Source organism: Somniosus microcephalus, chromosome 23 (assembly GCF_052327205.1).
Source record: "Somniosus microcephalus isolate GS21.2 chromosome 23, FLI_Smic_1.0, whole genome shotgun sequence".
NCBI lineage: Eukaryota > Metazoa > Chordata > Chondrichthyes > Squaliformes > Somniosidae > Somniosus > Somniosus microcephalus.
This window is the reverse complement of record NC_141009.1, coordinates 16,736,332-16,749,453: the sequence shown is the minus strand read 5'-3', so window position 1 is coordinate 16,749,453 and position 13,122 is coordinate 16,736,332. Positions and strand designations below refer to the sequence as shown.

At 46.0% G+C, this 13,122-nt stretch overlaps 1 protein-coding gene and 1 long non-coding RNA gene across 4 annotated transcripts in view; one reads left to right on the top strand and one right to left on the bottom strand.

Annotated features, from left to right (window-relative positions):
* Nucleotides 1–458: 458 nt before the first annotated feature.
* LOC147101685 (uncharacterized) overlaps nucleotides 459–13,122 on the bottom strand; it is a 44,732-nt gene continuing 32,068 nt past the window's right edge. The window contains exon 3 of the long non-coding RNA XR_015073338.1: nucleotides 459–1,075. This is a non-coding gene — a long non-coding RNA (uncharacterized LOC147101685). The remainder of the gene's footprint in view (nucleotides 1,076–13,122) is intronic.
* Nucleotides 1,046–13,122, top strand: part of LOC147101684 (transforming growth factor beta receptor type 3-like) — a 141,549-nt gene continuing 129,472 nt past the window's right edge. For all 3 annotated transcript variants that reach the window (XR_015073337.1, XM_085965489.1, XM_085965488.1), the window contains exon 1: nucleotides 1,046–1,177. Coding sequence is in view for 2 of the 3 variants with exons in the window: in XM_085965489.1 (XP_085821615.1) it covers nucleotides 1,120–1,177 (58 nt within the window). In the remaining variant the exon portion in view is untranslated. The remainder of the gene's footprint in view (nucleotides 1,178–13,122) is intronic.

The window sequence follows — 13,122 nt, the reverse complement described above, 5'->3', positions numbered from 1 at the left end:
GATGACACAAAAAGTGTTGCATTGTCTGAAGTGTCCTCCTTTTCCGATGATGGGTTAAACCCCATTTGTCTGTTCCAGTGGTGCAAGAAAATGTCCCATGGCACCCTTGAAAGAACTCTTGGTCTTCTGGCCAATCTTCTAGATTAACTGTTCATTCATATTATTGTTGGTGGGATCTTGCTGTGGGCCAGCATAATCACTTAATTGTATATGAAATGGAGAGATGAGCTAAATTGCAAATTTTTCTTCCAACAGTTTACTGAAATATGTTCATCAGCTGTTTATAATCCTCACAGGTAGAAAAATGCTCTTTGCGCTCTGTTACATTTCCAGGGAATAAAATTTATCCTTTTATAAAATAAATTCTTTTGGGCCCCTGAGACTTGAGTTTCTAGGTCCATTGTTTAATGACACATTGAGTAGTTAAGCGGATGGATAAATTGACTTTCGTGCAGATATCCGGCATATAAGTATTTATTATACAGAGCTATAACACAATGTTAGAAAATGATCCCAGACTCATTAATAAAAGTAAAAGAAACAAAATATTGTGGCCACTAGTCACCCTAATGCTTTTAATGTTAGAATTCTGGGGTGGAAAAACTAACCAATTCATGGCCATAGGCTTGATTTGAGGTTAGATTACAAAAGTAATACAATTTTAGGTTAATTATAAATTCTTTCAACGATACATAGTTATATATTTAACAAAATGGGACTGTTTAGCGCAAAATAACGAACTATACTCTGAATCCCCCATCTAATCTATTTCCTAAAACGATAGATCAAGATCAGAACGATTTTTGAAAAGTTTGACTTTGCTGAACTCTCCCAGAGATACAGTTAATGTACACCAATGGTTGCCATGGGGTTCTGATTTAGAAAGATGAAAAGGACAAAATATTTTATTTTTTGCGACAGTTAATTGCGTTTTTACTTTTCTAATAGATTTCTAACACATCTTGAGGCTGGATTTGTGGAGTAAGGTCTTCAGTCATTTTGAGATTTCTCCGAAACTCAATTCCAACAAATTTCTCTTTCGCTGGGAGAAGTACAGCTTCCGGTGCATCGCCTCCTAGATACAGGATAGAAGAACCATTCATTGGGAAAAATAAAACCATGGAGACAATTCTACTGGTAATCATATTAGTCGCTTTAGGATCACAGATGCAAGCAGGTAAATTAATATTAAATATTTTTATATCAGTAACCGAGAGCATACTTTTTTTAACTGTACATGTACCAAACGAATGGTCATCAGTGGAATAGATGGGCAATAGATTTAATGAGGCTGCCTTCCAAAATTCTCAGCTTTTACTATTTGAATTTCTTAAATGGACGAGTAAATACATAAAGCAGATGTTAAGTACGAAATTTCAAGAATGTTTTGAAGATGGAAATTTCAATTTTTTGCTTAAGGAATCCGAGGCTGGGAGAATTTTTATATCAAAATTGGTTAAACTTCAAATGTATTGATATAAAAAATAGACCATCCATAGAATGATTTGTTTGTTGGTCTGCTTTTTGTTTTATTTTCAAAGTGGTTATATTGAGAGCACCCTTCCTAATTCAAAATATAATATTGTTCAAGAGATCATGACAGTTTTCTGTGTCATTTTATCACACCTACTGCACAACTCATGGCATTACAGCACAATATTTTCTGAATCTTAACATAGAGGTAAGTTGTAACGTTAACAATTAACTTAAAGATTTGTCCTTGCCCTGTACATAGTTCAGGCAGGCAGGTTCAGTGGGTAACACTCACGCGACTGACTCAGATGTTCATGGGTTCAAGCCCCACTCCAGAAACTTGAGCACATAATCTCGGCTGTACTTCAGTGTAATACTAAGGGAGGGCTGCATTGTTTGAGGTGCTGTCTTTTAGATTAAATATTATATCGAGGCTCTGGCTTTCCTCTCAGATGGACATAAAAGATCCCATGAAGAAGAGTAGGGGCGTTCTCCCACTGTCCTGGCCAACATATCTATCTCTTGCTCTCTCTTTTGGGCAGTCCCTCAGAACCGAGGATGACTTGCTTCCACATTAAAAATGAGTTCGCAGGTGACTGATGAGTCCAATGCAGGACCTACAGCCTCTGTCACAGGTGGGGCAGACGGTGGTTGAAGGGGCGGGTGGGTGGGGTGCTTGGGTTGACGTGCGCTGCCTGCACTTGGCTTCCGCTTGCTCCCGGCGAAGAGACTCGAGGTGTTCGGCGCCTTCCCGGATGCTTCTCCTCCACTTTGTGCAGTCTTGGGCCAGGGATTCCCAGGTGTCGGTGGGGATGTTACACTTTTTCAAGGAAATACTTCAAGGACACCCTCAAAGCCTGGCCAACATATATCCTTCAAACGTCACCAAAAACGAATTATCTGGTCATAAAAATCATTGCTGTTAATGGGACCTTCCTGTGTGAAAATTGGCTGCCACATTTCCTACATTACCGTAGTGATTACACTGCAGATGTACTTCATTGGCTGGGATTTCATTTCTCAAATATACCTGAATATCATCATCATGTAATATATGTTTTAAACAAAATACATAGCGGAAATTGTTTTATTTAACAAATACACCATCAAATGGCCTTCAACAATCCTAAGATGTGCAGGTTAGGTTGATTGGCTATGATAAATTGACCCTTAGTGTTAGGGGGATTAAATACGTGGGGTTACGGGGATAGGGTGGGATATGTGTTGGTGTAGGGGTTACAGGGATCGGGTGGGATATGTGTCGGTGCAGGCTCGATGGGCCGAAATGGCCTCTATCTGCACTGTGGGGTTTCTGTGATTTCTGTGATTCTGTGAATCTCTCTGACATGAATCTCGCTGTCATTTGGTAACTTTTTTCTGGTTCAGTTTTTTTGTTAATGCTACATTTATTGCCCATGCCGAATTGCCTTGAGAATATGGGGTGGGACTTATTCATTAACTACTTTTTCAGGCTTGCTAGATCATTAAGAGTCATATGTTAGTTAGAAAAGGTAGTGGTGGCACATTCCTTTCTCTGAAGGACATTGTTGAAGTAGTTGGGTTTCTATAACAATCTGCCAGCCTTTTTGGTCATTCTTTCTAATGCCAGCCCACAAATGACTAGATTTATTGAATTCAGTTTCATAACTTGCTATGATAGCATTTGAGCTTACACCTCTGGGTTGCTAGTCTAGTATCATAACCATGCCTATTCCCATTGTGTATTCTCTAATTTTATATGTTTTACACTACACCATCATAGGAATCTAGCAAGAAATAGGCCAATCTTAAACTATTACAGTATTTGAAAAAGTTTTAAAGAGTTAAGTTTGATAAGCAAAGAATTGGTCAGGCTGCATGTGTTGAAACCAACAGACTTCCACAGGATGCAGCATCTAGCCACGGTCAATGGAATGAATATCTAGCATACATCCTGCAAAACCATAAATCAGTTGACAATTCAGAACCAATACAATTTTTAAAAGTTACAATTTTTTAATTAAGAGTTTTTAAAAAATCGTTACAGTCACTTTAGGAAATGGGCTACCCTGTTGGCATACCAAATTTATCCCGTGAGTGGCTGAACCATACAAACCAGGAATGATCCCGAGTTTGATCCCCAGTCTGTACTAAGTTAGCTGATCTCAGCCAGGATTCAGTAGGAACACTACAAGTGGATTTCTGGTGAAGGGTCTTCGACCTGAAACGTTAACTCTGTTTCTCTCTCCACGGATGCTGCCCTGGCCTGCTGAGTTTTTCCAGCGTTTTCTGTTGTTATAAGTGGATTTAGCATCCCTGGCTTCTAGTTCCTGATCTCTGTCCGGTGACCCCAGCTGGAAATGCACATATATAGGGATTGGGTGAGGATAAGATTAGGTTTGGCTGATACTACCTGCAATTGAATAACCCACCTGCACTCTGTCAAAGAACGCGCATAAATAATAGTCACTTGGGTGAGATATCTGAGGGAGCGCCCAGTGCCTGTGGAACTGGACCACAACAAGGAGTTAAGGCATTCAGGAGAGAAAGGGGAGGGGAGAAAAGGAAATTTAAAAAATGCTATGATGTAATTAAACTATTATTGCCAGAAAGTAGCACTGGTAAACTTCAATTTACTAAGCATTCTTAATGTAAAGGTGGGGGGTGAACAAACATTCTTGTAAGTATCTTATCTTCTATATATATAAATCGGTACTTCTGTCATTCTGTCATTCTGTCATTCATCGCCTGTGCGTCTGTCGGGCTATGCGCTCGAAAGTTACAGGGCATACCTACGCGCGCGTTACCTCCAAAGAAAGCTTACGCTTCCGAGACGGTTTTAAGCGTATTTACGTTTCGGCCGGGCTAAAATCGCGCCCGCGGTATCCCAAAAACCTTCAACATTCCGCTCATTAGCATCTCATTATCCGCTCATTAGCAACAGAGTGACCTCGAGCTCGACCAATCGTACGCCGGGTTGCTGGCGTGTGCCGCCGGGCCAATCGGTGCGTGTGTGGCCGGGCCTTATCGTTCTGAACCGAGGTGAGTCGCCGCCATCTTGCTTCCATTCTTTTTCCTGCTTCCTGCGTCTTTCTTTTCAAATATACATTTCCACCAAAATAAAATTGAATTTATTAAATTGTTTTTAAACCTAACCTGAACATTCTTTTTCCTACCTTTGCCCGTTTTTTTCTTAGGCCTCAAAGCCTGCGCCTTTCTTGCCCAGCCAGGCCCGAGCTAGGTGACTGCGCTTCTGCTAAGCTCCTCACCCCCCCCCCCCCCCCCCCGGCCGTGTCACGTTACCCAGGGCAACGGCGTCAGCCACGAGGGTCAGGGTGCGCGCGCGCGCAGCAGGAGCAGGTGAGACGCGGCGTCTCTGTTCCGCGCTTGGCGGGGGGGGGGGGGCGGGGCTCGGCCGCCGGCCGTCTCTCAGAGCCGCAATCGGGCTCGGCCGGGGGGGGGGCGGGGCTCGGCCGCCGGCCGTCTCTCAGAGCCGCAATCGGGCTCAGCCGGGTGGGGGGCGGGGCTCGGCCGCCTGCCGTCTCTCCGAGCCGCAATCGGGCTCGGCCGGGGGGGGGGGCGGGGCTCGGAGAGCGGGGCTCTCGGCCGGGGGGGGGCGGGGCTCGGAGAGAGGGGCTCTCGGCCTGGGCGCCCCCGCCCCGCCCCTTCCCCCCCGCCCCCCCCCTTCCGCCCCCGCCCTGCCGCCCCCCCTTCCCCCCCCGCCCCCCTTCCCCCCCTCCCTCCCCCCCGCCCCTTGCCCCCCCTTCCCCCCCCTCCCTTCCCCCCCTCCCTTTCCCCCCTTCCCTTCCCCCCCCTCCCTTCCCTTCCCCCCTCCCTTCCCTTCCCCCCCCTCCCTTCCCCTCCCCCCCTCCCTTCCCCTCCCCCCCCTCCCTTCCCCTCCCCCCCCTCCCTTCCCTTCCCCCCCCTCCCTTCCCTTCCCCCCCTCCCTTCCCCCCTCCCTTCCCCCCCTCCCTTCCCTTCCCCCCCTCCCTTCCCTTCCCCCCCTCCCTTCCCTTCCCCCCCCTCCCTTCCCTTCCCCCCCCTCCCTTCCCTTCCCCCCCCCCTTCCCACCCGCTCTCTTCCCCCACCCGCTCTCTCTTCCCCCCCAATCGCGCTCTCTCTACCCCCCAGTCGCGCTCTCTCTCTCTCTTCCAACAACAACATGCCCTCGAAAAAGCCTCGGCACCGCCGGGCACTTCAGCTAGTAAAGTATATATAGCAGTTCACAGCTTGTGTACTGATGAAAAGATCTATTTAAAGGGAACATTTGAAGTGGAAATTATTCAGTATTCATTCTATAGTGTTTGGTTAAAATATTTTTTTCCTTTCGTGTGATGTTTCTCTTAAGTGTTTTTATTGAATTAAGGGAGGAGAAAAATTGCAATTTTTAAATTTATTACTATGAGAATGTTACCAAAAGCCTGTAAGTTGATGTGTGCAAGTACGAAAAAACAGTTTGTGTCCTCTTGTTGGTCAGTATTACAGTCAAGTGAAATTTTAACATTTATTAGTTTATCAAGCACAAATTTCATTGTATGCCATAATAATAATGATTTGGCTTAATTAATTTCACTATAGATGGGATCTGGCAGTCGTTTAGCCTTTCAGCTGCTTCTTGGGGGAGCTTACCCTTATTCAGCAGTTGTAATATCACAGCCAACTAACATACACTAAAGACAAATGAAGATAAGAATCTTGCTGTGTGGCCGACTGGGAGACATTTTGGTGCTGCTTGTTGCCAGCCAGTCTCGCCTTGTTTTTTTGACTTTCATATTTACATATCATGTTGTGGTTCACACCCTTGTGTCTTGTTTAATGCCACAGTCAGCACTGCCCACTTATCTGATAGCTGTTTAATACTGGTGCAGAATCACTTTCCGGTAAGCTTAAAATATGGCATTGCTATTATGCCGTGCTTAGTCGTTCTTATTTCTTTTAATCAGATTTGGAAGCATTCTTGGATTTTGTTCCTAGGTTCCAGTTTACTCAAACTCAACCTTTTAGTTAGCTGAATTAAAATGGAATCATGGGGGTAGATATTGGTAAGCGTTGCACCCATTTATCAGGCAATAAAACCGCACAATGCATACCAATTTAGCAGTGGGACAGCCTGCATCCAATCTGCGCTGGCATTGGGTCTCACTGCCAAATGCATGGGGTCCATTTTTTGTTACCTTGGGTGGTCACCTAAAACGGGCGTGAGGCCTCTTGAATATGTAAATTAGGAGCTTAACGCTTGTTAAAGGACCCCTTTCTACTGCTTTTTGTGGGAGAGAGTTCTACCCTCTCTTTATGTGAGGAAGTGTTTCCTAACTTCTCTCCTGAATGGCCTGGCTCTGATTTTAAGGTTATGTTCGCTTGTCCTAGACTCCCCCCCCCCCCCCCCCCCCCACCAGTGGAAAATTATTCTCTCTATCTACCCTATCAATTCCTTTCAAAATCCTAAAAACCTCAATCAAACCACTCCTTAACTGTCTGTATTCCAGGGAATACAAGGCTAATTTATGTAATCTCTCCTCCTAATTTAACCCTTGGCACCATGGTAACATTCTGATGAATCTGCGCTGCACTCCTTCCAAGGCCAGTATATCCCTTCGAAGGTGCGGTGCCCAGAACTGCACATAGTACTCCAGATGTGGTCTAATCAGGGCTTTGTATAGCTGTAGCAAAACCTCCTCCCCTTTATATTCCAACCCTCTAGTTATAAAGGCTAACATTCCATTAGCCTTTTTGATTATTTTTTACTACATTTTCATAATCAGTGTACATGGACCCCTAAATTTCTCTGGATCTCCACTGTTCCTAGCTTTTCACCATTTAAATAATACTCCGATCTATCCTTTTCTAGTCTAAAATGGATGAACTCACACTTACCTGCATTGAAATCCATCTGCCACAGTTTTGCCCACTCACTTAATTTATTAATGTCTCTTTGTATTTTTATGCTCCTGTCTACACTACTAACTATGCCATCAATCTTTGCTTCATTGGCAAACTTGGATATATGGCGCACTATTGTGTTGTCTAAGTCATTAATAAATAGTTGAGGCCAATGTTCCCAGTAATTATTTTTTTGGGTGCGCATGTCCTTTAAGGGGCGACGCGGCCCATTCACAGCTTCATGCATGCGCGAACTTTAACATTGATGGGACCGGCATAGAGCTGTGCGGCTGTGCAGCTTATAGGGAACGTTGGTTGAGGTACCAGCAAAAATCCTTGTGGGACACCACTAGTCACTTTCTTTCAATTTGAGTACATACTCATTATCCCTACTCTCTGTCTTCTACCGCCTAACCAATCTCCTAACCAGGTCAATAATTTGCCTCAATTCCATGAGCTTTACTTTAAGCTAACAGTCTCTTGTGTGGAACCTTATTGAATGCCTTCTGGAACATAAGAACATAAGAAATAGGAGCAGGAGTAGGCCATACGGCCCCTCGAGCCTGCTCCGCCATTCAATAAGATCATGGCTGATCATCGACCTCAACTCCACTTTCCCGCCCGATCTCCATATCCCTTGATTCCACTAGAGTTCAAATATCTATCTATCTATCGTTCTATATGCTTTTGTATCTGTCTTTACGCAAAAAACTTCCCGGAAATAGTGGAGAACCAAGGGTCTAGCGAGAATGAAGAACTGAAAGAAATTAGTATTAGTAAAAAAATAGTACTGGAGAAATTAATGGGACTGAAAGCCGATAAATCCCCTGGACCTGATGGCCTACATCCTAGCGTTTTGAAAGAGATGGCTATAGAGATAGTGGATGCATTGGTTGTCATTTTCCAAAATTCCATAGATTCTAGAACAGTTCCCGCGGATTGGAAGGTAGCAAATGTAACCCCACTATTTAAGAAAGGAGGGAGAGAGAAAACGGGGAACTACAGACCAGTTAGCCTGAAATCAGTAGTAGGGTAAATGCTAGAATCTATTATTCAGGATGTGGTAACAGGGCACTTAGAAAATAATAATAGGATTGGGCAGAGTCAACACGGATTTATGAAAGGGAAATCGTGTTTGACGAAACTATTAAGAGTTTTTTGAGGTTGTAACTAGCAGAATAGATAAGGGGGAACCAATGGATGTGGGATATTTGGATTTTCAGAAGGCATTCGATAAAGTGCCACACGAGGTTATTGAACAAAATTAGGGCTCATGGGATTGGGGGTAATATACTAGCATGGATTGAGGATTGGTTAACGGACAGAAAACAGAGAGTAGGAATAAACAGGTCATTTTCGGGTTGGCAGGCTGTAACTAGTGGGGTACCACAAGGATCAGTGCTTGGGCCTCAGCTATTCACCAAATGTAATCTATCCAAGTTTGCTGATGACACAAAGCTGGGTGAGAATGTAAGTTGTGAGGAGGATCCAAAGAGGCTTCAAAGGGATATAGACAAGCTAAGTGAGTGGGCAAGAACATGGCAAATGGAATATAATGTGGAGAAATGTGAAGTTATCCACTTTGGTAGGAAAAATAGAAAAGCAGAGTATTTTTTAAATGGTGAGAGATTGGGAAGTGTTGGTGTTCAGAGGGACCTGGGTGTCCTTGTACACGAATCACTGAAAGTTAACATGCAGGTACAGCAAGCAATTAGGAAAGCAAATGGTATGTTGGTCGTTACTACAAGTGGATTTGAGTATAAGAGTAAAGACGTCTTACTGCAATTATATAGGGCCTTGGTGAGACCACACCTGGAGAATTGTGTACAGTTTTGGTCTCCTTACCTAAGGAAGGATATACTTGCCATAGAGGGAGTGCAACAAAAGTTCACCAGACTGGACAATCCCCCCCCATCCCAGGAATCAATGAGAACAGATTGCGTAGACTAGGCCTATATTCTCTAGAGTTTAGAAGAATGAGAGGTGATCGTATTGAAACATACAAAATTCTTACAGCGTTTGACAGGGTAGATGCAGGGAGGATGTTTCCCCTGGCTGGGGAGTCTAGAACCAGCAGTCACAGTCTCGGAATAAGGGGTCGGCCACTTAGGACTGAGATGAGGAGAAAATTCTTCACTCAGAGGGTGGTGAATCTTTGGAATTCCCTACCCCAGAGGGCTGTGGAGGCTGTCGTTGAGCATATTCAAGACTGAGATCAATATATTTTTGTACATTAAGGGAATCAAGGGATATGGGGATAGTGCAGGAAAGTGGAGTCTCCAGGCCTACTCCTGCTCCTATTTCTTATGTTCTTTTCTCAGCCTTGAATATACTCAAAGACTCAGCATCCACAGCCCTCTGGGGCAAAGAATTCCCCAAAATTTACAACCCACTGAGTGAGGAAATTCCTCCTCATCTCAGTCTTTAATGGCCTACCCCTTTTTCTGAGACTATGCCCCCTAGTTCTAGACACGCTAGCCAGGGGAAACAACCTCTCAGCGTCTACCCTGTCAATTCCCTTCAGAATCTTGTATGTTTCAATGAGATCACCTCTCATTCTTCTAAACTCCAGAGAGTATAGACCCATTCTGCACAATCTCTCATCATAGGACAGCCCTCTCATTCCAGGAATCAATCTAGTGAACCTTCGTTGCACCGCCTCCAAGGCAAGTATATCCTTCCTTAGATAAGGAGACCAAAACTGTGCACAATACTGTAGGCCCTGTACGATTGTAGCAAGACTTTGGCTGCAATTTCGCCTACCTGGGCAACTTCAAGGTGGGAGAGGTTGGCGGCGGGGGGTGACCCCACTGCTGCGTGGATCCCGTCGATAAATCAAATCTTGCCCTAGTGGCCCTTGCACCTTGCGCGTTTTCGGGCCCTATTAAAGGGTGCGGGTCGGGTGACGTCACCAGATGACGCGATTATTGTTGGTTTATTTAAAGGGGCCATGGCCCCAGTTACTGTCAGTTGCAAATGGATAGCGTTCAGTGCTGTCAGTGTTTGAGTCTCTGCACTATGAACTTGCAGCGCCAACAAGCAGCACCTCGCTTCAGAGATGAGTCCCTCCATCATCTTGTGGAGGGAGTGAGAGCACGTAGGGAGGTTCTCTTCCCTGCGGACAGCAGGAAGAGGCCTCCCCAGCAGACAAAGGCAGCGTGGCTGCAGATATCGCAGGCGGTTGCGGGGCTGTCAGTGGTGGTTCGCACTTGGCCACAGTGCCGCAAGAGGTTCAATGATCTAGTAAGATCAGGAAAAGTGAGTATTAAGCCACAATTACCTTGATGCTGCTGTCTCATCACATTCGCACCACTCTACATTGCCACCCCTACTCCTGCACAACGCAATACAGCCCAACATCTCTTGTACCTTCATCCATCCCTCTAACTCTATCTACACTATCAGGTCGCCATCCTACTATGCAGCCCTCACACTGAGCCTCATCGTTATGCAATGACAGCAACTAACAACACAAAAGGAGGCAACTTGGTATTGCTAACTCACTTCATCTAATTGTCAGTGTAAAGCTCTATGCCATTCCATTCCTTACACTCATACCATCACTCTCACTGAACCTTCTCTTCTTTCCCTCCTTGCAGGAAAAGATAACCCACAATAAGAGGGAGAGAATGGGAGGATGGCCTCCACAAACCATGTTATATCTGACAAGTGCAGATGAGGCAGCACTGGAGATTGCTGGAGTGGTGGACATTCCGGAAGTGAGGGAATGAGAGAGGGGCTCAGTAGAAGAAGCTGGTGACAGAATGAATTTCCATACAATTGCATACCTTTCATCATTGCCTCATATGGAGAGTGATGTCAAGACGAGATGAATGCTCATCATGTGGATAATGGTTATTGCCTGCAGTAGACATCCTGTATCTGTAACACAGGTCCATCAAGTGCCCCCCTTCCCCCCCCCACCCCCCAATGTCCAGGGGCAACAACAAGAAGACTCCTCAGAGGAGCCTCTGCCTCTGAGGGCGCAGCGTCATCTCAGACAACGCAACCCAGCACCAGCGCAGACTCGCACACCTCGGTGGGTATGTCACGAGATAGAGTAGTGTTGCCACCTGGTGTCTCACAGATCACAACTGAGTAGCAGCAGATGGTGGAGACATTGACAGCAGTGGAGACCCTTCGTTGGAGTGCGCAGGAGTCTCTTAGCTCTGTTCAGCTGCATGCAGACGCTGAACCTCGGGCCATCCAGGAAGAGGGCAATCCTGGAGCTGCAGGAACAAGTGCAGGAGGCTCTGACTGGTTTTGTGACTGCGAGTGTGCAGAGAATGGAGGAGTCCATCTCCAGCATGACCAACACCATGGCGCACTCATTGGCAACTATAGCTTCCTCCATGGATAGGATGGCCACCTGCATGGAGGAGACACTGAGCCAGTCGCATGAGAACATGGTTTCTCTTCAAAATAGATACTCCTCTATGGAGGAGAGATGGGGGGAAAAATGGAGGAGAGATGGCCATCTATGGAGGAGAGAAACCAGAGGCTCATCGACATCCTTTGTAGGAGGGATGTCATATAGAGGTGGACCCTCATGGCCCCACTGAAGTGCAGCAAGGTGCTCTCCAGCTACTTGCTAGCAGGGAAGTGCGGGTGGTTCATGAGAGGGGCGATGGTGAGAGGGGACATGGAAGTGAGGGCTCCGCTCCAAGCGCTCTGACCGCCAACCCCTCGGTCAGAGCCCCAGATGGCCGAGTCTGCGCATGCACAGTTGCAGGAGGAGCAGACTTTGGCGGAGACATCAGTGACTCCAAACCCCAGAGGACGACCGCCAAAGGCGTCAAAACAGGCGCAGCACGTAGATAAGGCGGCTGCCTCGACCTCTGCTAAAGCAGCAGGAGTAGCACAACGTAGAAGCACCCAGAAAAGAAAGATCCCACACAAATAGTCACAAGGGTAGTCACTCGGGTGTGTCTTTCTTTATCAATGTCATGTTAGTATGCTATGAAGTGCTGTTAATAAATCATCTAATTGTCATACTTGGAGGTCGTTGGCAAATTTATGTGATGAAATGGAAGTAACAGACTGAAGGGTCAGGGGTCATTTCACACCCAGCAATGGTGGTGAGAGTCAAAATGAACGAATTATTGTTTGACCGCTGCATGGTGTTGGGTGATGCAAACCTGCGTACGTGCGTGGTAGTCATATGTATGAGCTGCATGAAGTTATTGAAATCTGCCATTGATGAAGGTATCCCTGACGTGATGGGCAGCAACGTGCTCGCGTACTGGTCGCAATGGGACTGCCGGGTCGTCCAGGTGTTTCTCATCCTCGTTAATCAACCTCATGGTAAGCCTCCTCATCCTCGTCCTCCGATGAGGCTCTGCGCTCAGCGGCGTCTTCCTCATCAGAACCAAGCCTCGCTGCTGCGCTATGTGTAGGGTGCAGCAGACGACGACTATTCGCAAGACCCTCGAAAGGAGTTGTGCAAGTGGTAGTATGTGAGAACAGAATGATGTAAGTATGTGAAGAGAGGAAAGGAAGAGGCCTGTTTAGAATGAGAAAGAGGTGTGGCAATATGTCAATGTGCTATCCTGAAGGAAGTGATGGAGAAGTGGGAATTATTAAGTGTGGTGGGGGAGGGGTGACCGGAGTGCTGAGAGGTGGGAAGGTAAAGAGCTGGACTCACCCTTGTCTTCTGAGGTAATTGAATCTCTTTGTCTGTTGATCCCAAGTCCTGTGGGTGATGCTGGTGTCACTGACTTCATTCTGGCCTTGGAGATGCCTTTGCGAGCTTTGGTGTACAGCTGCTCCCTTCTTGTTCTCGCTTCCTCC